This window comes from Scyliorhinus canicula, chromosome 21, assembly GCF_902713615.1.
Source record: "Scyliorhinus canicula chromosome 21, sScyCan1.1, whole genome shotgun sequence".
NCBI classification, from domain to species: Eukaryota; Metazoa; Chordata; class Chondrichthyes; order Carcharhiniformes; family Scyliorhinidae; genus Scyliorhinus; species Scyliorhinus canicula.
Window position 1 is genome coordinate 3,089,657 of NC_052166.1, and position 27,776 is coordinate 3,117,432.

At 54.3% G+C, this 27,776-nt stretch overlaps 1 protein-coding gene across 1 annotated transcript in view; it reads left to right on the top strand.

The window, feature by feature from the left end:
- huwe1 (HECT, UBA and WWE domain containing E3 ubiquitin protein ligase 1) overlaps window positions 1–27,776 on the top strand; it is a 191,086-nt gene that overhangs the window by 141,091 nt on the left and 22,219 nt on the right. The window contains exons 60-70 of the mRNA XM_038782552.1: window positions 707–814; window positions 2,803–3,102; window positions 6,548–6,794; window positions 8,383–8,504; window positions 9,450–9,694; window positions 11,240–11,528; window positions 12,393–12,492; window positions 13,369–13,927; window positions 16,602–17,073; window positions 21,864–21,982; window positions 23,032–23,188. Of these exons, the coding sequence (XP_038638480.1) occupies window positions 707–814; window positions 2,803–3,102; window positions 6,548–6,794; window positions 8,383–8,504; window positions 9,450–9,694; window positions 11,240–11,528; window positions 12,393–12,492; window positions 13,369–13,927; window positions 16,602–17,073; window positions 21,864–21,982; window positions 23,032–23,188 (2,718 nt within the window). The remainder of the gene's footprint in view (window positions 1–706; window positions 815–2,802; window positions 3,103–6,547; window positions 6,795–8,382; window positions 8,505–9,449; window positions 9,695–11,239; window positions 11,529–12,392; window positions 12,493–13,368; window positions 13,928–16,601; window positions 17,074–21,863; window positions 21,983–23,031; window positions 23,189–27,776) is intronic.

A 27,776-nucleotide genomic window follows, 5' to 3' on the forward strand; every position in this document is an offset into this window, starting at 1 on the left:
ACAGCATGGGGTTAGATACAGAGTAAAGCTCCCTCTATACTGTCCCCATCAAACACTCCCAGGACAGGTACAGCACGGGGTTAGATACAGAGTAAAGCTCCCTCTACACTGCCCCATCAAACACCCCCAGGACAGGTACAGCACGGGGTTAAATACAGAGTAAAGCTCCCTCTACACTGTCCTCATCAAACTTTCCCAGGACAGGTACAGCACGGGGTTAGATACAGAGTAAAGCTCCCTCTACACAGTCTCCATCAAACACTCCCAGGACAGGTACAGCACAGGGTTAGATACAGAGTAAAGCTCCCTCTACACTGTCCCCATCAAACACTCCCAGGACAGGTGCAGGTTAGATTCAGAGTAAAATTTTCTCTACACTAATGGAATGGGAGGAATCCGATCAGACTTGTCTGAACAACGCAAAAAGCACTAAGTTAGGACCCTTTCCCATTGCCTTTCTAACCTGATTTGTGTTCAGTCTATTTTACGTTGGCCGCAACAATCGTGAATCATTATCACAGCACTCGACTTTGTTCTCCTGGGAGCTGGTTTGAATGTTCAGTGCGCCCCATCCAGTTTTAGTTCCCTGCTTGGTGAAGCTCTGCTATGTGTTCACACCCCATTATCTCCTCCTCTCCCACCCACCCCCACCCTTTCGTGAGCTGCCCTTCAGTGGTCCTGATACCTTTGTGTTGCACCCTCACAGGTGTGAGCTCCAGCGCCCTGTCAGCCACGAATGAAGCCATCAGCAACATGGCTGCCTCGATTGCAGAAGCAGCGCTGGAAGCCATGAGGACACATGGCCAGTTAACGGGTGGGTATATGCGCGGTAGGCAGGCTTCTCGGTCATCGCAACTTGTTTTGGGAGACACTTTCTCCTCTGTTCCTCATCCTTGTTTGATTTGAACTCTTTTTTTTTTCTCAGTCGCTGGTTTGTGAGCTGGAAAGTTTGAGCGTCATTGATTTTTTTAGAGTACCCAATTATTTTTTTCCAATTAAGGGGCAATTTAGCATGACCAATCCGCCTACCCTGCACATCTTTGTGTTGTGAGGGTGAAACCCACGCAGACACGGGGAGACCTTGCAAACTCCACACGGACAGTGACCCAAGGCCGGGAATCGAAACCGGCTCCTCAGCGCCGTAAGCAGCAATGCTAAACACTGCGCCACCATGCTGCCCGTCATTGATAGCCAAACCCCCAAAACTGCCCAATTGATATCCCGTTAATCACGCAGAATAACCCCCACTGCCTGCGATTGCTTGTGGCCTCAGGCAGTATTCAGACGTGCCGCAGGAATTATATTGTAATCTTTATTGGCACAAGTAGGCTTACATTAACACTGCAATGAAGTTACTGTGAAAATCCCCTAGTCGCCACATTCCGGCGCCTGTTTGGGTACACAGAAGGAGAATTCAGAATGTCCAATTCACCTAACAGCACATCTTCCGGGGCATGTGGGAGGAAACCAGAGCACCCGGAGGAAACCCACCCAGACACGGGGAGAACGTGCAGACTCCGCACAGACAGTGACCCAAGCTGGGAATAGAACCTGGGACCCGGGTGCTGTGAAACGGCAGTGCTAACCATTGTGTTGCTGTGCCGATGCCAAGTTCGCACCAGAGAGCGGTGCGAATTGAGGAACGAGGCTATTTTGCTTGCATTGTTTGTGCTAGCTCACCGTGGGAGCAGACGTTTAACTCCATACTTTTCGCTCGTCGCATCACTCTGTGGGGGAGTTGCAGTAATACACCCCATCCCATCGCTGTGTGGGGGAATCACAGATACGGACCCATGTCCCATCACCGTGTGGGGGAATCACAGACACAGACCCCCGTCCCATCACCGTGTGGGGGAATCACAGACGCAGACCCCCGTCCCATCACCGTGTGGGGGCATCACAGACACTGACCCCCGTCCCATCACCCTGTAGGGGAATCACAGACGCAGCCTCCCGTCCCATCACCCTGTAGGGGAATCACAGACACAGCCTCCCGTCCCATCACAGTGTGTGGGAATCACAGATGCAGACCTCCCGTCTCATCACCGTGTAGGGGAATCACAGACACCGCCTCCCGTCCCATCACCGTGTGGGGGAATCACAGACGCAGACCCCCCGTGTCATCGCCGTGTGGAGGAATCACAGACACAGCCTCCCGTCCCATCACCGTGTGGGGGAATCACAGACGCAGACCCCCCGTCTCATCGCCGTGTGGGGGAATCACAGGCACAGACTCCCGTCTCATCGCCGTGTGGGGGAATCACAGACACAGACCCCCGTCCAATCCCCGTGTGGGGGAATCACAGACGCAGACCCCCCGTCTCATCGCCGTGTGGGGGAATCACAGACACAGCCTCCCGTCCCATCACCGTGTGGGGGAATCACAGACGCAGACCCCCCGTCTCATCGCCGTGTGGGGGAATCACAGACACAGCCTCCCGTCCCATCACCGTGTGGGGGAATCACAGACGCAGACCCCCCGTCTCATCGCCGTGTGGGGGAATCACAGGCACAGCCTCCCGTCTCATCGCCGTGTGGGGGAATCACAGACACAGACCCCCGTCTCATTGCCGTGTGGGGGAATCACAGACACAGACCCCCGTCTCATCGCCGTGTGGGGGAATCACAGGCACAGACTCCCGTCTCATCGCCGTGTGGGGGAATCACAGACACAGACCACATCCTATAATGTGTAGTTTCTGGACTTCCCTGCACGACACGTCACGGTGCTGCATTTTTATATTGGAGGAGTGTTGTAAACACAGATGCATTGATGTTTTTCTTTTTTAACTTCCCTTCCAGACACTGAACAGCCTGTCGTTGGTTCCACTGGGTTGGATACTCCTCGTTTGGAGAACTTCCTGCCAGCACCGGCCTCAATGGAGGGCACCCCTAGTGTACAGAACCAGACCCTGGGCGTTCTGGAGACAGCACAACAGCCCCTGACCACGCTTCAGCCTGGAGGCCAGGCCTCGTCCCTGCAGCTGAGATCTGCCGAGGATGTGACCGCACAATCCCTAATGCCCATTGAGACAGCACCGGACAGACCGAGCGGAGAGGCCGAGACCCTGCAGATGGAAATGTCGCCCGCACCGACGACAGGTAGGTCTGGCGATCAAGCAGCAATGCACCTCGATCAAGTCCGCACCAGTGGCGATCGAACAACAGGGTTGGGACATTGCGCGTGCGTACCGGAAATGTAGGTTCAAGGGCTCCGGGAAAACGTGGGAATAGCAGGCGGCCAGTCCACCCATGAACCTGTTGTGCCATTCAATCCGATTTTGGCTCATCTGTATCTCTATTACCATCTACATACCTTGGGAGGAGGTGGGGGTGAGGAAGGGGGAGCATGTGGAAAGTGTGGGAGATACCGGTGAAAAGAGGAACCAAAAAACAGCTTCCTGTGGGCTCTCCAAGAAAGGTTTTCCCCCTCAAATAAACAACATTGCCACATCCCTTCTCGCAGCTAAATGATCAGCAACATCACGTTTCTGTAGGTTAATCTGCTTTGCAGATGACTGCTTTGCTGATGTTGATTGAGCAGTAAATAAGGGGAAGTCACCTGCCCTTATATTTCCAGGGGAAACATCAGGAGTGCCAAAGAGGGAATGTTTTTGTTATTTCGTTCTGACTTTGCATTTCAAAATGTCATGGTGGATAACTTGTGCTTAACTTTTCTCTCTTGCTAATGCGCTCTCTCTCGCTGACGCGTTCTCTCTTGCTGACGCGCTCTCCTTTCGCTGACGCGCTCTCCTTTCGCTGACGCGCTCTCCTTTCGCTGACGCGCTCTCCTTTCGCTGACGCGCTCTCCTTTCGCTGACGCGCTCTCCTTTCGCTGACGCGCTCTCCTTTCGCTGACGCGCTCTCCTTTCGCTGACGCGCTCTCCTTTCGCTGACGCGCTCTCCTTTCGCTGACGCGCTCTCCTTTCGCTGACGCGCTCTCCTTTCGCTGACGCGCTCTCCTTTCGCTGACGCGCTCTCCCTCTTACGCCTCGCCTTCCCTCTCTCTTACTCCTCACTTGCCCCCTCTCGTGCGCCTCGCCCTCTCTCGCGCGCCTCGCCCTCTCTCACGCGCCTCGCCCTCTCTCGCCCTCTCTCGCCCTCTCTCGCCCTCTCTCGCCCTCTCTCGCCCTCTCTCGCGCGCCTCGCCCTCTCTCGCGCGCCTCGCCCTCTCTCGCGCCCCTTGCCCTCTCTTGCGCCCCTCGCCCTCTCTCGCGCCCCTCGCCCTCTCTCGCGCCCCTCGCCCTCTCTCGCGCCCCTCGCGCCCTCTCGCGCCCCCTCGCGCCCCGCGCCCTCTCTCGCGCCCCGCGCCCTCTCTCGCGCCCCACGCCCTCTCTCGCGCCCCTCGCCCTCTCTCGCGCCCTCGCCCTCTCTCGCGCCCCTCGCCCTCCCTCGCGCCCCTCGCCCTCCCTCGCGCCCCTCGCCCTCCCCTCGCGCCCCTCGCCCTCCCTCGCGCCCCTCGCCCTCCCTCGCGCCCCTCGCCCTCCCTCGCGCCCCTCGCCCTCTCTCGCGCCCCTCGCCCTCTCTCGCGCCCCTCGCCCTCTCTCGCGCCCCTCGCCCTCTCTCGCGCCCCTCGCCCTCTCTCGCGCCCCTCGCCCTCTCTCGCGCCCCTCGCCCCCCTCGCCCTCTCTCGCGCCCCTCGCCCTCCCTCGCGCCCCTCGCCCTCCCTCGCGCCCCTCGCCCTCCCTCGCGCCCCTCGCCCTCTCTCGCGCCCCTCGCCCTCTCTCGCGCCCCCTCGCCCTCTCTCGCGCCCCTCGCCCTCTCTCGCGCCCCTCGCCCTCTCTCGCGCCCCTCGCCCTCTCTCGCGCCCCTCGCGCCCTCTCGCGCCCCTCGCGCCCCTCGCCCCCTCTCGCGCCCCTCGCCCCCTCTCGCGCCCCTCGCCCCTCTCGCGCCCCTCGCCCTCTCTCGCGCCCCTCGCCCTCTCTCGCGCCCCTCGCCCTCTCTCGCGCCCCTCGCCCTCTCTCGCGCCCCTCGCCCTCTCTCGCGCCCCTCGCCCTCTCTCGCGCCCCTCGCCCTCTCTCGCGCCCCTCGCCCTCTCTCGCGCCCCTCGCCCTCTCTCGCGCCCCTCGCCCTCTCTCGCGCCCCTCGCCCTCTCTCGCGCCCCTCGCCCTCTCGCGCGCCCCTCGCCCTCTCGCGCGCCCCTCGCCCTCTCGCGCGCCCCTCGCCCTCTCGCGCGCCCCTCGCCCTCTCGCGCGCCCCTCGCCCTCTCGCGCGCCCCTCGCCCTCTCGCGCGCCCCTCGCCCTCTCGCGCGCCCCTCGCCCTCTCGCGCGCCCCTCGCCCTCTCGCGCGCCCCCTCGCCCTCCGCGCTCGCCCCTCGCCCTCTCTCGCGCCCCCCTCGCCCTCTCGCGCGCCCCTCCCCTCTCGCGCGCCCCTCGCCCTCTCGCGCGCCCCTCGCCCTCTCGCGCGCCCCTCGCCCTCCGCGCCCCTCGCCCTCCGCGCCCCTCGCCCTCCGCGCCCCTCGCCCTCTCGCGCGCCCCTCGCCCTCTCGCGCCCCCCTCGCCCTCTCGCGCGCCCCTCGCCCTCTCGCGCGCACCCTCTCGCCCTCTCGCGCCCCTCCCCTCTCGCGCGCCCCTCGCCCTCTCGCGCGCACCCGCCCTCTCGCGCGCACCTCGCCCTCTCGCGCCGCCCCTCGCCCCCTCGCCCTCTCCGCGCACCTCGCCCTCTCTCGCGCCCTCTCGCCCTCTCTCGCGCCCCTCTCCCTCTTCTCTGCGCCCCCTCGCCCTCTCTCGCGCCCCTCGCCCCTCTCTCGCGCCCCTCGCCCTCTCTCGCGCCCCTCGCCCTCTCTCGCGCCCTCGCCCTCTCTCGCGCCCCTCGCCCTCTCTTTCTCGCGCCCCCTCGCCCTCTCTCGCGCCCCTCGCCCTCTCTCGCGCCCCTCGCCCTCTCTCGCGCCCCTCGCCCTCTCTCGCGCCCCTCGCCCTCTCTCGCGCCCCTCGCCCTCCTCGCCCGCCTCGCCCCGCCTCGCCCTCTCTCGCGCCCCTCGCCCTCTCTCGCGCCCCTCGCCCCTCTCTCGCGCCCCTCGCCCCCTCTCGCCCGCCTCGCCCCCTCTCGCCCGCCTCGCCCCCTCTCGCCCGCCTCGCCCCCTCTCGCCCGCCTCGCCCCGCCTCGCCCCCTCTCGCCCGCCTCGCCCCCTCTCGCCCGCCTCGCCCCCTCTCGCCCGCCTCGCCCCCGCCTCGCCCTCTCTCGCCCCCGCCTCGCCCTCTCTCGCCCCCGCCTCGCCCCTCTCTCGCCCCCGCCTCGCCCTCTCTCGCCCCCGCCTCGCCCTCTCTCGCCCCCGCCTCACCCTCTCTCGCCCCCGCCTCACCCTCTCTCGCCCCCGCCTCACCCTCTCTCGCCCCCGCCTCACCCTCTCTCGCCCCCGCCTCACCCTCTCTCGCCCCCGCCTCACCCCTCTCTCGCCCGCTCCCCCCGCTCTCGCACGCCCCGCACCCTCTCTCGCACGCCCCCTCTCTCGCACGCCCCGCCTCCCCTCACTCGCGCACGCCCCCCCCCCCCTCTCTCGCGCACGCCTCTCCCTCTTGCCTGCCTGCGCCGCATACTTGACCTCAGCCTCCCAGTCTCCAGAAAGAGTGGAAGGTTCTGAAGCGCTGGTGACAGTGGGCAGTCAGCTGGAGGGCTCGCCCATGGACACGAGCAGTCCAGTGTCCGGCATGTTGGAGGAAACAGCCGGTGAAGGCCTCGGCGCGGGAGGAAGCGAGCAGGCAAGGCCAGCAACTGAAGAACCCGGGGGGCCGCCCTCTGAGTTGGCAGCCACTGCGGAAGGTCAAGCCGAGCCAGGCCCTGTCGGAGAGCAGAGGTGAGCACTTGTACTGTCGCCGGGTCACATTGTTGCTCACTGGAATCTAGCTGTGTGCAGATTGGCTTAAACCTGGGGGTTCTCCAGTTAGCAGCTCCCCTGCCAGACGTTGGGTCAGCTGACCATTTGTAATGGGACTGGATTGAGCAGGGCTGGGTTAGGTAGGATGCTGAAAAACTGACGGCCTCTCTTTGGAACCCTAGCTGAGTGCAAGAATCATGTGGAGGAGTGACTTTTCTCACAAGGTAGTGTGTGCATTGCCGACTGCTTTGATTTGCACGGGGCTCAGTTATGACTTTGGTCGCAATGTCGCTGATTCCCAACAGCACAGATTCCTCACGTGGTCACGTTTCCCAGTAGCCAGCTTTCACTGAGACACCAGCGGTTAGTGCGTGGCCTGTGGAAGTGGGTTGGTGGCGCAGGGAGAAAAGGAAGTCTTTTGATTTTAGTGTTGACCCACCTGTGTTTCGGATGTTACCTAGACACGGCCATTCAGCCCCTCTAGCCTCTCCTGCCGGAAGACTCCATTGGACTGATTAGAATATGAGGCATAGTAATTCCAAACTGGAACTGTGTTTCAAATCGCACTTCAGTCGCTGGTGCAATTCACTCTGGAATAACAAGCCAGAGACCCGCTCATTGTAAAAATGAATTTAAAATAAATGTTATACCTTTAGCCACAGAAATCAGAAGTTTCCAATTGAGCCCCAGCCTCGACAGCTTTGTGAGGCAGAATAAGAAATTAAGAGCAAGAGGCCACTCGGAGCTTGTTCAAGTCTGATCTGAATCTGGGCCTTCCTCCGCTTTCCTCTCCATCTCTCTCGTCCCCTCGTCGATCAAAAATCTGTCCAATTCAGCCCTTGAATATATTCAATGAGCCACAGTCCTGGCTCTAATTCTGAGGTTCTTTCCTCTTGTCCTGCACAGAGCTGCTTGCTCTCATACCAGAGGAAATAGGTTGCCTCTGTCGATCCAATCAAACCCTTTCATCACCTTAAACCACCTTGGTTTGATCACCTTCGATAATTGAGAAAATGGAAGTCTGATCTGTGCGACCTTCCTTGTCATTTAACCCTTTATCTCAGGTGTTCTGACACATTATTTATTCTTTCAGGGGCATCACAGGCAACGTCAGCATTAGTTGGCCCATCCCCAGTTGCCCCCTTGAGCGGACTGTCTTGCTGGGGCAATTTCAAAGGGGCGGTTACGACTCGGTCACATTGCTGTGTGTCTGGAGTCACATGTAGACGAGGGTGAGCAAGGACGGCAGATTCCCTTCCCTGAACCAGATGGGATTTTACAGCAATCGATAGTTTCACGGTCGCCATTAGTGAGACTAGCTTTCAATTCCCGATGGTATTTGAATTTAAATCCCATCCGCTGCCTTGGTGGGATTTCAACTGGTGTCTGTGCCAAAGCGTGAATCCGGGCCTCTGGATTACGGAGCCCAGGGTCTTTCCCGCTGCGCCACCGTCTCCCCATTGCTATCCTTCATTCTTTCAAACAAGTTGACACTGTCGTGCCTCGGTGACTGACCCCTTCTGACTGAAAGCGGAGCTGAGTCTGTGTTTTTTGTTTCCCTCCACAGCGTTTCGTCCTCCATCCCCTCCGTGGCCCTGCCTACCAGAGACGTCGTGCCGGGGACTGTCGTAACAGCAGCCTCCAATGGGCAGCCTTCCACTACGAGCAGCGAGGAAGACCCACTTGCTGGTATGCAACATGGTAGCTTTTCAGTTTATCCCCACCCAATCCTCGGCGCTTGCTTCCTTATTGTTTGGTTTGCTTTCACTCGTGTTTGCTCCGCGTCCTCCCTTTCTTCATGGATTTGGTGGTACTTTGTGCCTCCTGGTCACGGTTCACAGAGCAGGTAACCAACCAACCTGACTTTGCAGGGCCTGCCTTTTATTTTGGTTTTATCTCGAAAACCTCTGAAGGAGGATGGATATTTGGAGCCAAGAGATCTTCAACGCGTGTGTTTTTTAAAAATAAATTCAGAGTACCCAATTAATTTTTTCCAATTAAGGGGCAATTTGGCGTGGCCAGTCCATCTACCCTGAGCATCTTTGGGTTGCGGGGGTGAAACTCACGTAAACACGGGGAGAATGTGCAAACTCCACACGGACAGTGTCCCAGAGCTGGGATCGAACCCGGGACCTCGGCGCCATGGGCCAGCAGGGCAAACTCACTGCGCCACCGTGCTGCCCCAACGAGTGTGTGGTTGTGCTTATGCGCCACTTGATTCTCCTCCCATCCATCTACCGCAGCGTGGACCGTCAGCAGATCATTCTATTCCCTTTATATCTCTTACCCGTGAAATAGTCCTCATTTCGTCCAAACGTGGAGGATCTATGTTTTAATGAGATGGCGAGGGAGCAATAAGGACACAAATTAAGAATTGCCTGCTGGCTTCCCCTGGGCAGGGCGCTGGAGCTGTGGCTTCCCATTCTGAGCACGGACTGAGCTACTGATGTGAAACTGAGATGAACGGCGATGATTGGGAAGAGGGACCAGAAAGGGTTGGCTGTTTTCCTCCCTACAGCATCAGTGATGGAGTGGGGGGAGGCTCGGCTCCAGCATCGGAGCCGCTAGGCGCTGGTTTGTGTCCCGCCACCCTTGTCTCACCGCCTGCCTCTCCGTTTCTCTGCTTTCCAACAGGGATCAACCTACCCGAGGGCGTCGACCCCTCCTTTCTGGCGGCCCTGCCCGACGACATCCGCCGGGAGGTGCTACAGAACCAGCTGGGCATCCGGCCCCCCAACCGGGCAGCGGCTACTGTCGCTGCAACAGCTGCAGCCGCAGCGGCTGCTGCTGCTGCCGCTGCCACCCTGGTCGGCAACCAGGCTGTCACCGAGGTCAGCCCCGAATTCCTGGCGGCTCTTCCACCGGCCATTCAAGAGGAGGTAGGGCCTGTGTTTATTATTGATAATCGTCTCTCTTAGCTGCACTCCATTGTGTCGGGAAGGTGCAGGTCTCTCTCTCCCTGTCTCTCTCTCTCTCCCTGTCTCTCTCTCTCTCCCTGTCTCTCCCTCTCTCCCTGTCTCTCCCTCTCTCCCTGTCTCTCCCTCCCTCCCTGTCTCTCCCTCCCTCCCTGTCTCTCCCTCCCTCCCTGTCTCTCCCTCCCTGTCTCTCCCTCCCTGTCTCTCCCTCCCTGTCTCTCTCTCCCTCCCTGTCTCTCCCTCCCTGTCTCTCCTTCCCTCCCTGTCTCTCCCTCCCTGTCTCTCCCTCCCTGTCTCTCCTTCCCTCCCTGTCTCTCCCTCCCTGTCTCTCCCTCCCTGTCTCTCCCTCCCTGTCTCTCCCTCCCTGTCTCTCTCTCCCTCCCTGTCTCTCTCTCCCTCCCTGTCTCTCTCTCCCTCCCTGTCTCTCCCTCCCTGTCTCTCCCTCCCTGTCTCTCCCTCCCTGTCTCTCCCTCCCTGTCTCTCCCTCCCTGTCTCTCCCTCCCTGTCTCTCCCTCCCTGTCTCTCCCTCCCTGTCTCTCCCTCCCTGTCTCTCCCTCCCTGTCTCTCCCTCCCTGTCTCTCCCTCCCTGTCTCTCCCTCCCTGTCTCTCCCTCCCTGTCTCTCCCTCCCTGTCTCTCCCTCCCTGTCTCTCCCTCCCTGTCTCTCCCTCCCTGTCTCTCCCTCCCTGTCTCTCCCTCCCTGTCTCTCCCTCCCTGTCTCTCCCTCCCTGTCTCTCCCTCCCTGTCTCTCCCTCCCTGTCTCTCCCTCCCTGTCTCTCCCTCCCTGTCTCTCCCTCCCTGTCTCTCCCTCCCTGTCTCTCCCTCCCTGTCTCTCCCTCCCTGTCTCTCCCTCCCTGTCTCTCCCTCCCTGTCTCTCCCTCCCTGTCTCTCCCTCCCTGTCTCTCCCTCCCTGTCTCTCCCTCCCTGCTCTCCCTCCTGTCTCTCCCTCCCTGTCTCTCCCTCCCTGTCTCTCCCTCCCTGTCTCTCCCTCCCTGTCTCTCCCTCCCTGTCTCTCCCTCCCTGTCTCTCCCTCCCTGTCTCTCCCTCCCTGTCTCTCTCTCCCTGTCTCTCTCTCTCCCTGTCTCTCTCTCTCCCTGTGTCTCTCTCTCTGTGTCTCTCTCCCTGTGTCTCTCTGTGTCTCTCTCTCTCCCCTGTCTCTCTCTCTCTCCCTGTCTCTCTCTCTCTCCCTGTCTCTCTCTCTCCCTGTCTCTCTCTCTCCCTGTCTCTCTCTCTCTCCCTGTGTCTGCCTATGTGTTTGCCTCTGTGTTTGTTTCTCCCTCTGTGTTACTCCCCCTCTGTGTGTCTCTCCCTCCGTGTCTCCCCTCCGTGTCTCCCACTCTGCCTCCCAACCTCTCTCTCTCTCTCTCTCTCTCTCTCTCTCTCTCTCTCTGGCCCTCTGATTTCCTGCCCCACTCTGTCACTTTGCCTCTCTGGGTGCTGGGTCTGTCACCTGATAGTGTGTGACAGTTTTCTCTGACTCCCATCCTCCCATTCCCCTCTTCCTCCTCCAGGTACTTGCCCAGCAGCGAGTGGAACAGCAGCGGCGAGAACTGGCACAGACAGCCAACCCTGACACTCCCATGGACCCAGTCACCTTCATCCAGACGCTGCCTTCTGACCTGCGGCGGAGCGTGCTGGAAGACATGGAGGACAGCGTGCTGGCGGTAATGCCGCCAGATATTGCGGCCGAGGCTCAGGCGTTGCGCCGGGAACAGGAGGCCAGGCAGAGGCAGCTGATGCATGAGCGCTTGTTCAGCCACAGCAGTTCGTCTGCACTCTCCGCCATACTGAGGAGCACAGGTACATGACTTCTTCCTCGCCCACCCGTCTAATTCTCTCGCCATTTCGAGTTTGGTTTTCCGTGAGACTGGACAGCACTCCCTGTGGTTTGAGGGGGCAATTTGACGTTGACCCCAGTAGGAAATTATTCAAATTGGCAATCTGCCAAGAGGTTCGATGAGGCAGAGTGTCGCCTTTGTGGATCTTTCTGCCGATTTGTGTGGCTTGTTCTCTGTGGGCTGAAGAGGCGAGGATCTGTAGGCTCCGTGTGAGCAGAACAAGTTTTGCCCCGAATTTGCAGTGCGAAATCAAGGAAACTGGGCACGTCTGGCTTGGTGGCTTGGTCCAGCACTCGACTGGGAAAACTACTGAAGAGAAGATTGTTCCGCTCCAGTTGGCCTCCTTTAGCCCATACCAGCAAAAATAAAAACGGTTATTTGGTTATCCATTTTGTTGCTGGCACAAGGCGGCACTTTTGCAAGCGCAAGGAATTAATAGCTGGCAAAGCTCTCCTAAGGTGTGGTGAGATGCTGTGTAAATTCTGAAAAGCAATCCGGGGGACCTCACTGTTGTGTGCAGTCTGTGATTTGGCTCCTTTTAGGCCTCTGTCTCCTCACGGCTGTCTACCCTGGACAAGGCAGCAAGCCTTGAACAGTTGTACACGAGCAGCTCAGAGTGGTTTTCCGTGCAGTTCCTCTCACCCTTCTCCCCATGTGCGCAAGTGCCCAGCTGCCGCCCTCCCCCCCCAAAGCATTTTAGATCACGGGTGGTCGTTGTAGGCGCCCACGCAAAGCGCATGGGTCGTTTAACCGCGCTCTTGTAAATCTCAGCCGGCCCAGTCGGCAGGGTGTGTCATGATTCCTAACTTCCCGTTTTGTGCCGCAGGCTTTACTGGCCGCCTAGGAGGAAACCGAGGGGTGCAGTACACACGCTTGGCTGTGCAGCGGAGCGGAGCGTTTCAGTGGGGGAGCAGCACCCACAACAGGTACGCCACGCGCGACGCAGTGGCTGAGCTCACGTGCCACGACAGGTAATGGGAGAACACCTCTGGTCCCCGATCCGAGGCTTGGGTCCTCAATCTCACTGGGCTACTCGCATATTAGGATTCTTCTTGGAGCAGAGCAGGTTTTTATTTTAATTTAAAGTACCCAATTATTTTTTTCCCAATTAAGGGGCAATTTAGCGTGGCCAATTTACCTACCCTGCACATCTTTTGGCTTGTGGGGGTGAGACCCCCACGCAGACACGGGGAGAATGTGTGGAGCAGAGCAGGTTTCCCTGGATGGTTCCAGGCTTGTGGCAGCTCAGGTATGCTGGTGAGATTTAGCAAAGCTCAGAATGTTTTCCTGAGCAGGCTAATGGAGGAGGTTAAAACCATGGAAGGTTTAAATAAAGATGAGAATAGCTTACACTGACAAATGGTCGGTAACTCATGAGTGCAGATTTAAAATGATTGACAAAAGGATAATATAATGATTGCTTATTGTCACAAGTAGGCTTCAATTAAGTTACTGTGAAAAGCCCCTAGTCACCTGTTCAGGGAGGCAGGTACGGGAATTGAACCCGCGCAGCTGACATTGTTCTGCATTACACTGTGCTAAACCAGCCCACTGTAGGAAGATGAGGAATTATTATTGCACAGCGCGTTGCTGTGATTTGGGGTACACTGCCTTTAAGAGCGGCAGAAGCAGATTCAGTTGAATGGGAATTTGATGATTACCTGAAAAAGTATAACGGCTGAATGGCCACCTGGTGCTGTATAATTCACTCTGTCTGTATGTAGAATCTTCGAGTGATGTACAATGTCAGCTGTTGTTTAAATTGGGTTTGATGTTGACACTTGGCTTGCCTCCTCCTACAGAGCGTCGAGCAGCAGCAACATGGACAGCTTGCTTCGGCTGCGAGGGCGCCTCCTCCTGGACCACGAGGCCCTATCTTGCCTTCTGGTCCTGCTCTTTGTGGACGAGCCGAAGCTCAACACCAGCCGCCTCCACCGGGTCCTGCGCAACTTGTGCTACCACACACAAACGCGCAACTGGGTCATCAAAAGCCTCCTGTCCATCCTGCAGCGCAGCAGTGAGAGTGAGCTGTGCATAGAGACTCCCAAGCATGCCGAGGAGAAGGGCAAGAAAGCCACCAAGCCGGGCGCTGGTACAGGTTCGCACTCCGCCGCCCACGAACACCGGCCCCTGGACCTACTGCACAAGATGGAAGCCAAGACCACTAGCCAGCTCTCTTGGCTCTCCGTGTCCATGGATGCTGCCCTGGGCTGCCGCACGAACATCTTCCAAATCCAGCGGTCCGGCGGGCGCAAGCACTCGGAGAAGCACATGGGTTGTGGTTCCACCGTCCACATCCACCCCCAGGCCGCGCCTGTGGTCTGTCGACACGTCCTGGACACCCTAATACAGCTCGCAAAGGTGAGGCTTACTGTGACTGTGCATTCTGGCAGAGTGTAGAGGAGGAGACAAGAGAGAGAGAGCACGCGCATGCGCCTCTGAGCAAATAGAGTCAAACAGCAGAGGAATCTATGGGTGCAGATGTTACATATCATTCATAGGAGCAACAGAGATTAATAAGTCCATACAAGTGCAAGCAGATCCCTAGATTTAATTTATGAGGGGGGGTTGAATTGAAAAGCAACTGTTATGCCACCCTGTGCAATTGCGTGGCGAATTCCAGCCCCACTCGCTCCGGAGTCTGAACCCAAGTAAAAATGCCATAACCATTGGCCTTTGGCTGTCCAATAATTACACTCACCAGGGTTGTAAGTTTAAACACAATTACATGAACAAATATGAAATACACAGTAAATACAACTGCTTAACGTCAAGCTAATACCTGACTCCCCCCTTTAACTACCCCACCCTCTACCCCCACAAACGGAGGGGTAAAAAGACCTTGCTTGAGATGAAGAATTCTTCAGTGCACTTTCTTGACAGTATAAATGTAGATTTAAATCTCTGGTCTGCAACGACCTTCCTTTTACAGGAAACACCCTTGGTTTCACATCAGCCTTTACTGCAGAGAGGGTTATCAGATTCTGGTGTCTGCATGCATCAGCCTTTACTGCAGAGAGGGTTGGTTCCCACAGTGACCTTTCAGTGAGAATTAGCTGGTAGTTTTCAGAGAAAACAGAGTGGGAATAAGAGAGGCCTTCTACCTCAGCTGCCAAAGCAAAATCAAAAGCTCTTCAGGTCCCTGAACCGTTTCAGTGGGAACGGAATCAATCGCCACCTGTTACCGGGCAGAGTGCCTCCTTTTAGGCAAATTCATTGGACACCAGTCAAACTGAATCATCCGTGATCACTCCGGCGACTGAAATCCTCTGCATTAAAGGCATAGGCCACTGCTTGAATTAAAATGGCAGGCTGTCTTAAAGTCACATGGCCATAAATCGGCCATGGGTCCAGAAATGTAATGGGGAAAATAAGGGAGCAAACTTGAAGGACTGAACTGTATTAGGAAAGGGATAGAGATACTGAAGAACGGTAAATGATGTCTACCTGTCACAACCTGCGAGTTCCATCAGGAAAGACTGACCAATGTGGGACTCGTTGCTTGAGTATAGAAAACGCTGAGAGATGGAGGATTTTTAAAATTATAAAGGGGTGCAATGCAAGAGTTTCAAACACTCCCAGGATATGTACGGCACGTGGTGATTTAGAAAAACGTTTTTTTAAAAGAAATTTAGAGCACCCAATTATTTTTTTCCCAAATACCCTTTTCCCAATTAAGGGGCAATTTAGCGTGACCAATCCATCTACCCTGCACATCTTTTTGGGTTGTGGGGGCGAAACCCACGCAAACACGGGGAGAATGTGCAAACTCCACACGGACCGGGACTGAGGGCTGGGATTGAACCCGGGTCCGCAGCGCTGTGAGGCAGTAGTGCTAACCACTGCCCCACCGTGCCGCCCTACAGCGCGTCGTGGTTAGATACAGAGTAAAGCTCCCTCTACACGGTCCTCATCAAACACTCCCAGGACAGGTACAGCACGGGGTTAGATACAGAGTAAAGCTCCCTCTACACTGTCCCCATCAAACACTCCCAGGACAGGTACAGCACGGGGTTAGATACAGAGTAAAGCTCCCTCTACACTGACCCCATCAAACACTCCCAGGACAGGGGCAGCACGGGGTTAGATACAGAGTAAAGCTCCCTCTACACTGTCCCCATCAAACACTCCCAGGACAGCTACAGAACAGAACAATGTTAGATACAGAGTAAAGCTCCCTCTACACCAGTGGTTCCCAACGTGGTGCGTACGCCCCACAGGGGGGCAATTTGATTTTAAGGGGGCAATTGAGCGCGACTGAGGAGGTCTGGGTCCAAATTTTCGATTTTTATTTTTACAATTTTTTAGTAATTTCTTGCTCAGAACTTTAACTGTCTTTTGTTTATTTCATTTTTCTTCTTCATGGATGCCATGTTCTATTGAAGCTTGTTTAAACCAAGGTATTGGCGTTTTAAGCTTCTTCAGCTGAAACGGAGTTCACTTTTTAAATGATAAGAATTATATATCACCACATTGGGGGGGGGGGGGGGGGGGGGGGGGGCATCAGGATTTTAGAGGTGATTAGGTGGGGCATGGCCAAAAAAAGGTTGGGAACCACTGCTCTACAATGTCCCCATCAAACACTCCCAGGACAGCTACAGAACAATGTTAGATTCAGAGTAAAGCTCCCTCTACACTGTCCCCATCAAACACTCCCAGGACAGGTACAGCACGGGGTTAGATACAGAGTAAAGCTCCCTCTACACTGTCCCCATCAAACACTCCCAGGACAGGTACAGCACGGGGTTAGATACAGAGTAAAGCTCCCTCTACACTGTCCCCATCAAACACTCCCAGGACAGGTACAGCACGGGGTTAGATACAGAGTAAAGCTCCCTCTACACTGTCCCCATCAAACACTCCCAGGACAGGTACAGCACGGGGTTAGATACAGAGTAAAGCTCTCTCTACACTGTCCCCATCAAACACTCCCATAGTCCCCGCTCTAGAAGCTGCATGATTGCGAGGGGGGGCGGAGAGAGGTGGAATAATTGTTTTGTCAGCTTTGTCACCAGTACTGACCATTTTGTTCCAGGTATTCCCAAGTCATTTCACGCAGCAGAGGACCAAAGAGGCAAGTGGTGAAACCGATAAGGAGAAACTTAACAAGCAATCTGCCAACATCCCATGCCTTGGTCAACCTGTGGGTGGCGGTGGCGGTGGAGGGGGTAGCAGTGCTGGCCCCAGCCTGGGCATCTCTACTGACTTCTGGGACTTGCTGGTCAAGCTGGACAACATGAACGTCAGCCGGAAGGGCAAAACCTCCGTCAAGACCACGCCTTCTTCCAACAGCGAGGGGGAGAACAGCCAGTGCAGCCTAGAATCCTCCCCCCTGGGTCAGCTGATGAACATGCTCTCACACCCGGTCATCCGTCGCAGCTCGCTACTTACTGAGAAACTCCTGCGGCTCCTCTCGCTCATTTCCATCGCGCTGCCCGACAAGGCGACCGAGGTGGCAGTCAACCACAGCGGCGCCGCCGAAGTGACCCTCGTCGGCTCCATCACTTGTAAGTCAGCGTCGTCGCATTTCTCACCCAAATTCCTGTGGCCTGGGCTATTGTACATAGATACATAGGAGATAGGAGCAGGAGGAGGTCTTTTGGCCCTTCGAGCCTGCCATTCATCACGATCATGGCTGATCATCCAACTCAATAGCCTAATCATGCTTTCTCCTCATAGCCTTTGATCTCATTCTCCTCAAGTGCATTATCCAGCCGCCTCTTGAATATATTCAAAGTTTTAGTATCAACTAGGTCCTGTGGTAATGAATTCCACAGGCTCACCACTCTTTGTGTGAAGAAATGTCTCCTTATCTCTATCCGAAATGGTTTACCCTGAATCCTCAGGCTGTGACCCCTGGTTCTGGACACACCCATCATTGGTAACACCTTCCCTGCATCTACCCTGTCCAGTCCTTTTAGAATTTTATAAGTCTCTGTGAGATCCCCCCGTTGTTCTTCTGAACTCGAGCGAGAACAATCCCAACCTAGTCAATCTCTCCTCATGTGACAGTCCCGCAATCCCTGGAATCAGTCTGGTAAACCTTCGCTGCACTCCCTCGAGAGCAAGAACATCCTTCCTCCGAGAAGGAGACCAAAACTGCGCACACTAGTCCAAGTGTGGCCTCACCAAGGCCCTGTACAATTGTAGCAACACATCCCTGCTTCTGTACTCGCAACCTCTCGCAATGAAGGCCAACATACAATTCGCCTTCTTTACCGCCTGCTGTACCTGCATGCTTACCTTCAGCGAATGGTGCACAAGACACCCAGGTCCCGCTGTACACTCCCTTCTCCCAATTTACAACCATTCAGGTAGTAATCTGCCTGCCTGTTTTTGCTTCCAAAATGAATAACCTCACACTTATCCAAATTATACTGCATCTGCCAATGGTTTGCCCACTCGCCCAACCTGTCCTGATCTTGTTGATCTCGTCACAATTCACTCTCCCACCTAATTTGGTATCATCTGCAAACTTTGAGATGTCTCATTTTGTTCCCTCATCCAAATCATGAATATATATTGTGAATAGCAGGGGTCCCAGCACCGATCCCTGTGGTACCCCACTAGGTACTGCCTGCCAAGTTGAAAGGACCCATGAATCCCTACTCTTTGTTTCCTCTCTGCCAACCAGTTTTCTATCCACCTCAATACATTTCCCCCAATCCCATGCGCTTTAATTTTGCACATTAATCTCTTATCCGGGACTTTGTCTAACGCCTTCTGAAAGTCCAAATATACCACATCGACTGGCTCCCCCTTGTCAACTGTACTGGTTACCTCTTCAAAGAATTCCAACAGATTTGTCAAGCATGATTTTCCCTTCGGAAATCCATGCTGACTGACTGATCCTGCCACTGCTTTCTAAATGTTCCGTTGTAAAGCCCGTGATAATGGATTCAAGCATTCTCTCCACGACCGACGTTAGGCCTGCAGAATGTTCTGTGAATGTGAGGTGGTAGCAGGAACGAGATGGCCTCATACTCCCTGGGGAATTTAGTCTAAATGTGGTGGTAGAGGAGCAAAGTGTTGTTGGGGGTACTGATACACACCATTGTGACAAAAATTCTACAGCATTGATCTCCTTACTTGAGGGATATTCTCGCATTGGATGCGGTTCAGAGAAGCTTCACCGGGCTGATTCCTGGGACCAAGCGGCTTTGTCTTGTGAGGAGAGGACTTTTTTAAAATTTGGAGTACCCAATTCCTTTTTTTCCAATCAAGGGGCAATTTAGCGCGGCCAATCCACCTCCCCTGCACATCTTTTTGGGTTACGGGGATGAGACCCACGCAGACACTGGGAGAATGTGCAAACGCCACATAATGAGCTGGGGCCGGGTTCGAACCTAGGTCCTTGGCACCGTGAGGCAGCAGTGTTAACCACTGCGCCACCGTGCCACCCTTGTGAGGGGAGGGTTGAGCAGGTTGGGTCCTGAACCCATTTGGAGTTTAGAAGAATGAGAGGTGATCTTATTGAAACATCAGATTCTACACTGCTGCCCCATGGCGCCGAGGTCCCAGGTTCGATCCCGGCTCTGGGTCACTATCCGTGGGGAGTTTGCACATTCTCCCCGTGTTTACGTGGGTTTCGCCCCACAACCCAAAAGATGTGCAGGTTAGTTGGATTGGCCACGCTAAATTGCCTTAATTGGAAAAATAATTCGGTACTCTAGATTTAAAAAAATATATATCAGATTCTGAGTTGGGGTCCGAGAGGAAGTTTCCCCCCTTGAGGCGGAGGGAAATCCCAACCGAGGGGGGCACAGTTTGAGAATAATGGGGTGTGCCGTTGAAGACAGACACAAGAAGGACTTTCTTCTCCCACACAGGGTTGTTATTCTGTGGAATTCCCCCCGCCCCCCCCTCATGCACACACACACATCACCAGATAGCAGTGGGGGGCTGCGGCTCATTGAATATATTCAATGTTAGACAGTTTTTGATCGACGAGGGCAGTCGAGGGTTAGGTTGGGGGACAGATAGGAAAATAGTGTTAAGGCCACAATCATAGAACATAGAACAGTACAGCACAGAACAGGCCCTTCGGCCCTCAATGTTGTGCCGAGCAATGATCACCCTACTCAAACCCACGTATCCACCCTATACCCGTAACCCAACAACCCCCCCCCCTTAACCTTACTTTTTAGGACACTACGGGCAATTTAGCATGGCCAATCCACCTAACCCGCACATCTTTGGACTGTGGGAGGAAACCGGAGCACCCGGAGGAAACCCACGCACACACGGGGAGGACGTGCAGACTCCACACAGACAGTGACCCAGCCGGGAATCGAACCTGGGACCCTGGAGCTGTGAAGCATTTATGCTAACCACCATGCTACCGTGCTGCCCCAAATCTAATCAGCCGTGATTATACTGAATGGTGGAGCACCCTTGAGGGGCTGAATGGCCTACTCTATTTCTTCCGATTTTTGTGATTGGGAATGGTGTGAACAGTAAGCAAAGCCCTGGGGTTGATTTTTGTAGGACTAGTATCCCAAAGTCGTTTCTGTTAAACATGTATTGAACCCTGGAGAGACCGCACTGTCGACAGTTGTGCATAGTTCTGGTCCCCAATTTTCTCAAAGGAGACAGAGGCACTGGAGAAGGTGCAAGACAAAAGACCAGAGTTAGGAGTTACAACTGAAGTCAAAAGACACAGTGGTTAGCACTGTTGTCTCACAGCGGCAAGGTCCCGGTTATGATTCCGACCTCAGGTGACTGTGTGGTGTTTGCACTTTCCCCCCGTTGCTGTGTTTTTCATCCTGCTGTCTGGTTTCCTCCCACAGCCCAAAGATTTGCAGGTTTGGTGGGGTTACAGTGATAAGGTAGGAGCAGTAGGCCTAGGTAGGGTGCTCTTTCAGAGGATTGGTGCAGACTCAATGGGCTGAATGGCCTACTCCTGCACTGTGGAGATTCTATGATTATAACTAATGGACATGCCTGTAATGTTTTTGAGAGAGAGAGAGAGATGGAGGGATACCCCAGTCAAGGGATTTGAAATTATGGAAGGGTTTGATAGGGTCGATGTCGGGAAAATGTTTCCACTCGTGGAAAATCAATCGGCGGGGGAATTCAGGAGAAAGATCCTTAGCCAGTTTCAGTGGGCTGCTTTGTCCTTTTTCATGGTGTCACATTCTGCAGCTCAATGAATCTCGTGTGCCAAGTTAGGTTGGCAGGTTTGAGGCTACAAGAGGTGACACTTCTACCTCAGACTGGGCCATGCCTGTTCAGAGCTCCCTCTACACTGTTCCCATCAAATTGCCAGAATAGGGTTAGGTACAGAGTAATGTTCCCTCGACACTGTCCCAATCAAACATCTCAGCACAGGTACAGCACAGGGTTAGATCCAGAGTAAAGCTCCCTCTACACTGTCCCCATCAAACACTCCCAGGACAGGTACAGCACGGGGTTAGATACAGAGTAAAGCTCCCTCTGCACTGTCCTGTCAAACACTCCCAGGACAGGTACAGCATGGGTTTAGATACAGAGTAAAGCTCCCTCTACACTGTCCCCATCAAACACTCCCAGGACAAGTACAGCACGGGGTTAGATACAGAATAAAGCTCCCTCTACACTGTCCCCATCAAACACTCCTAGGACAGGTACAGCACGGGGTTAGATATAGAGTAAACCTCCCTCTACACTGTCCCCATCAAACATTCCCAGGGCAGGTACAGCACGGGGTTAGATACAGAGTAAAGCTCCCTCTACACTGTCCCCATCAAACACTCCCAGGACAAGTACAGCACGGGGTTAGATACAGAATAAAGCTCCCTCTACACTGTCCCCATCAAACACTCCTAGGACAGGTACAGCACGGGGTTAGATATAGAGTAAACCTCCCTCTACACTGTCCCCATCAAACATTCCCAGGGCAGGTACAGCACGGGGTTAGATACAGAATAAAGCTCCCTCTACACTGTCCCCATCCAACACTGCCAGGACAGGTACAGTACGGGGTTAGATTTGGAATATATCTGTCCTATTCACTGTCCCGTTGATGTACCTACTCTTTCTCCTACTGAGGCAACATCCTGTCTTGATGTCTCAAAAGTGAGATTGTCCATCAGATTGAATTAGGTACGGTGCCTTTTACAGCAGAGGGTGACTTGCATTCCTTCAACCTTTCTCTGTCAACATTTGCTATTTGTATCTATGATTGGCAGCCTTCTGCTGGTGTTGGGGTGGGGACAGGGGTTGATGTCTGACTCCGAGCAGGGTGGGGCGGCTGCACCCGCATGACCAGTGTCTCTGCTGGTTCGGCTAATCTAACTTCCTTTCCATTTCTTGCCAGCACCTCCGAAAGCTGCCAAGTCTCCGGCAAAAGCCACGTCCGAGGGAGCAGCCAGTGTCAACGACAGCAAGATCCAGAATTCTGGCCTGACCGAGAAACAGCTCCAGCTTTCTGTGGAGGTAACGTCGACATTGGCCTTGTGTACTTTACCTGCCTTTGGCCAGAGCTGTCTTGCATGGGCGAAGTGCTCCATTCCCTCCCAGACCTTCCCTTCCTCCATCTCCCTCGTATGACTAGCTATCTCGTGCCAAGGGCCCTCTCTAATGTCCAGCGACTGGGTGTTTCAGCTCCCAGTTGGGACCTTTCCTTACATGGTGTGTATTCCTCCTGCTTCTCAGGTCCCCGATATTCTTTCAGTCGGTGTTTCTATGGACTAGTTGCTGAGAAGTGCCGGAAGACGACTGGGCGGCGCGTTGACCCCACGACTAGCTCACCCTGAGATTGACCAGCGTCTCACTTCTCTCGCCACTTTGGCCGTCAGACCAGGCCCCCCCCCCTCCCCCAAACAAAAGAGCTGGCACCTCTTCCTCCCAAGGGTAGGCAGTGCCAGTCCTGGTGTGGCGTGTGCTAAAGCTGGGGGATGACTGTGGGGTTGGTGAAAAGTACCTGTGCAGACTTTACTTTGAGATGCAGTTGGGAATCGCCACCTCGACTCTGGCCCTTTCGGGGTCTACAATTTTTTTTTTTACAGGTTACAGGGCAGCATTTATTGCCTAATTACCCCTTCTTTACTGCCCCTACCCTGAACTCAACTGAGTTGTTTTGCTCAGCTGTTTCAGAGGGGCAGTTAAGAGTCACCCACATTGCTGTGTGTGTTCGGAGTCACATGTCGGCTAGACCGGGTAAGGAAGGCAGATTTCCCTCCCTCAAGTGAACCATACGGGGTTTACGGCAATCCTGTAGTTCCCAGTCACCATTATTGAGACTGCCTCTTTATCCCTGATAAACTCATTGAATTTAAATTCCGCTCCCGCTGCCAAGGTGTGTCGCTGAATCGTTCGCGCAGGCATTTAGATTGTTGACCGGCGATACTTTTGTACTCCATTTTCATGTATGGGGGAGAGTATTGGGTTGTGTGTGTTGCGGGAGGTGGGGGAATGAGTTTCTAACTGAATGTGGGCCAGCGTCTGTTCCTTTGGTAACTCTCTCCCTGTGTGTTATGCGATAGGTGCTGACCTCCCACTCGTGTTCGGAAGAAGGACTGGAGGACGCAGCAAACATTCTGCTCCAGCTCTCCCGGGGGGAGCCTGGAACCAGGGACACTGTCCTCAAGCTGCTGCTCAGTGGGGCTCGCCAGCTGGGATACACCCTCTGCCAACAGATAGGTACCAGCCTCCTCTCTCTCTCTGCTCGGTTTGTTGTCCTTCGTTTAAGACAGAGGTGCTCCTGATTCCTGCAGATGTGTCTTGGTCACCAGTACGTTTTATTGACCTTCAGAATGCTTGTCCCCATTTTCTTCCCAACTGGTTGATTCATACTTCAACACTTCACTTTGCAAGTTAATATCATTGCTGCTCGTTTAGTAACTGTGTGGGGTTACGTTGTGTTGAAACATTGCTGCTTCACAAGCGGTCAATTGCACTTGAGATGCTTTGTTGCTATCTGCGAAGAACACTCTCCAGGGTGTTATGGGCCAGGGTTTAGAGAACCCCAAAGTGTATCATGGAGTTCACCTAACCCACAACTTTGAATAGATTGTGGTATGGGGAGCACACGGCCCACTCTACAGGTACTGCAGAAATGGAAAAGTATTTTTTAAAGCAAAACCGTGTTTATTCTATGAGCACAAGTTAACCTTTATAAAACAAACAGTGAACATCTTAGCAACCATCAATTCAAATACACCCCCCCAAAGAATACAACACTACGTAATCCGTAATAACTTCCCAAACAACATCCAGACAAAAGAAACACCGTTCAACAGAAGCAAATTAGGTTTACATTCACTACTGAAAACATTTATAATTCTGAATTCATCAAATAATCAAGAGATAGTCTTTTCATGGCAGAGAGAACAGCAGTACACCTGCTCTGTCTGGCTTCAGCTCCAACAATTAAAACAAAACTAAAACACATCCTGCAGCAAACTGCCTAAAATGAGAGTAAAAAGCTGACAGGCAGCCTAGCTCCACCCACACTTTGACATCACTGATAAACACCCATTTCTTAAAGGTACATTTCTTAAATACCCATTTCTTAAAGGTACTTTCACATGACAAGTGGTGATCTCAGTGATATTTCTCGAGACCGTCATACAATTGTACAGTGCAGAAGGCTATTCAGCCCATCGCATCTACGCCGGCAGATAAATAACAACAAGCTGCTCATTCTAACCCCCTTCCAGCAGCTGGTCCGTAACCTTCCAGCACTTCAGGTGTAGATCCAGGTACAGTTTTAAATGAGTTGAGCATTTTTGCCTCCTCCACCAAACCAGGTAGCGAATTCCAGGCAACCACTATCCTCTGGGTGCAGAATGTTTTCCTCATGTCCTCCTCTAATCCTTGGACCCAACGCCTTAAATCTGTGCCCCCTGGTAATTGACCTCTCCGCTAGGGGAAATCATAGCATTTACAGTGCAGAAGGAGGCCATTCGACCCATCCAGTCTGCACCGTCCCTTGGAAAGAGCACCCTATCTCAGTATCCCAGTAACCCCAGAAACGGTGCATCCCTGTCTCGCCCCCTCCTAATTTTGTCCACCTCAATCACGTAGCCTCCTCTGTTCCGAGTAAAACAACCTGAGCCCTATCCAATCTATCCTCATAGCTGCAATTTGCCAGCCCTAGCAGCATTGAATCGCCTCCGTGCTCTCTCTCCAGACCAATTCCTGAACTGTGACGACTAGCACTGCGCACACCGCTCCAGCTAACCAACGTTTTATACAGATCCATCATTACATCCTGCTTCTGTGTTCTATTCCTCGCCTAATTCAGGAAAACATTTGCTCTGCTTTCTTTAACACATTACCCACCTGTCCTGCCACCTTCAGGGACTTGTGGACATAATAATAATAATTATCCCCTCCACTGGCACCTTCTCCGTCTCCACAATTCTCCGTAAATATTCCCAATCCGCCTTTCCCCTAGCTTATCCAGAGTTAACAATTTATCTACCAGCATGTGCTTTGGCAGCCGAGGTAACGAGGGCAGCTCCTTGTGTGCAAAATCTCGGAACTGAAAATATCTAAATTCACCCCCCCCCCCCCAAGAATGGGTCGCTAACCCGCTCTATCACTTCCCTGCACCATCTCCTGTATGTCACACTCGCACCTCCTAGGAACCTGTGGTTCCCACATATTGGGGCCAATACCAACATACTCACGGTATCAAAGTGGCGCCTCAACTGATTCTAAATTTTGAGAGATGGCACAACGACTGGACTACTGGTGAAAAAGGGAGTGGGCCCGTCGCCAGGACCCTCTAGCTCTCCCCTCACGTGAGACCTCCTCCACCAGCACCCATTCTGACCCTCCTCTTCCACCCCCACTCCCAAACCATCATCTCACCCTCTCCAGGATTGCCGGCCGATAATAGTACAACAGGTCTGGAAGCGCCAAACCCCTCTTGCCCCATCCGCCGCGCCCACTGCTGAAAGGTCCTCCGAATCCTAGAGTCGTCTTTCCTGCCCAATCAAATTCTGGAATTAATTTATCCAACCTCTGGAAAAGCCCCGTATGGAGGAATATTGGAAGGGATTGAAAAACAAATAAAACCCTCGGTAAAACCTTCATTTTCTGTACCCTCCCCACCTGAGACAGTGGCAGGGCATCCCACCTCTTAATCCCCATTGACCTCCTCTATCTGGCTGGCCAGGTTCCATTTATGCATTGTGGCCCCAGTCATGGGCCACCTGAATACCTAGATATCAGGTACGGAAACCTTATCTTAACCATCTTGAATGGCAAGGCTCCTAAATTTGCACCCCTCCCCTGGGCATTCACTGGAAATACCACACTTTTAGCCACATTTCTCCAGAAGGTCCATTATTTTCCCCCTGCACTCCAGCGGGTTTAAAATGTATAACAAATCATCCGTATAGAATGACACCCTATGCTCCCGAGCTCCCCTCACAATGCCCTTCACTCTCTTGAGACCCACAACATATTTGGCAAGTACACAATAGTTAACGCGAACAACATTGGGCATCACTGCTTTGTTCCATTAATAACCTCAAATATCCTGAATTCATCACATTCATCCTCTCACTCACCGTGAGGGGGGGGGTGGGGTGCACACTGAAACCGCACCCGTGAAACAAATGTTGGTCCAAACCCAAACCTCCTCTGGACCTCCAACAGGTACCGCCATTCCACCTGGTCAAAGGCCGTCTCCGCATCCATTGATATGATGACCTCTGACACTCGACCCCTCGAGGGGTCATTACCACACAGCCTCCTGATGTTGCTTGACAACTGCCGCTCCTTAACAAACCCCGTCTGGTCCTCCGAGACGACCTCTGGCATGCACCCTTCCAGCCATCTTGCCAGCATCTGAACCAATCCCTTCACATCCATATTCAGTAGGGAGATTGGCCTGTCAGACCCACAGTCTTTATCCTTCTTTCGGATTAACAAAATAGAGGCCCGCAAAAGTGCGGCCTTCCCCATTTGTATCAACCCTACACACTCCAATACCTCCTGCAACCCCAATGGAATCTCCAGTCCCTGTCTCTCCCCGTTCTCCACCTCCGGAAACACCAACCCGTCCAAAAATGCCCCACATCGGTGTCCTCCCCCAGGGGCTCAGATCTATACTGCCCCTGATTGAAGGCCTCAAATGCCTCATTGATTTTCTTTTTGCCGTTGTCACCAACCCTCCTCCTGCCTCCCTCATCTGCACAATCCTGCATGAAGCCATCTGCCGCCTCGTGCACATGGTCCGAAATTACTGTCCCTCTGTATTCCGTCCCCTGACCCCCAACAGCTACGTCTTCCCCATCACAAAGAAATCAATACGGGAGTATACCCGATGTACGCAGGAGAAGAAGGAATACTCCCTCTCTCCCGGATGCCTAAGCCTCCACGGATCCATCCCCCATCTGGTCCATAAATACCCCCAGCTCTTTTGCCATCCCGACTTGACCATTGACTTGGGGCTGGTCCTATCCACCCAACAGTCAAAACACAACTAAATTTCTCTTTCTCTCTCTCTCTCTCTCTCTCTCTCTCTCTCTCTCTCTCTCTCTCTCTCTCTTCCCCCTCTCTCTCTCTTTCCCCCCCCCCCACCACCACCGATTATCAGCTGATGCAAATCTAAGTCTGGGATGGACGCTGACAACTTTTTAACAAACTCTGTATTGTCCCAATTGGGGTTTGTACATGAACTAAAATAACTGAAGGTCTGCCTTTCCCACCTAGCATAGATCCCGCCCAAACACCTCTCTAACTTGTACCCATCTAAAATAGCTGCCCTCTCCAGCCTCTGACGTCGTGACCTTCACCCTCAGCACCTTGCGGGCCTTCCCAGCATCACCATCTCTGCCTCAGAAGATACCGCCCTTTTCATCACTCAGAACATTGCCCCATGCGACTCCAGGGGCTTCTCCATCCTATCCAGAATTCTCTCCGTTGGTGCTGCGCCGCATGTGTCCTCCGACTCCTGAGCTCGGACTCTGTGATTTTTGCTGGGTGTGATACCCTGCCGATATTCCACTCTCGGGCAGAAACCAACACCCTCCTGTCACTTTGCACATTTTGCACAGAAATCACGCAATAAATGGGTAGAAAGGGCCAAAACCAACTCCTTCAAGCAGGAGCCACCTTGTGTGTACCCGATCAACTCATGGCTGTCACTAGAAGTCGCCACATCTGGATTTCCTATGGGCCTACATGGCTAGCTTGGGGATGAGGAGTAAGGGTTAGAGCCCCAAAAGCTGCCTCGAATGCGAGAGCATTTGGGACTCGGGAACAATGACCT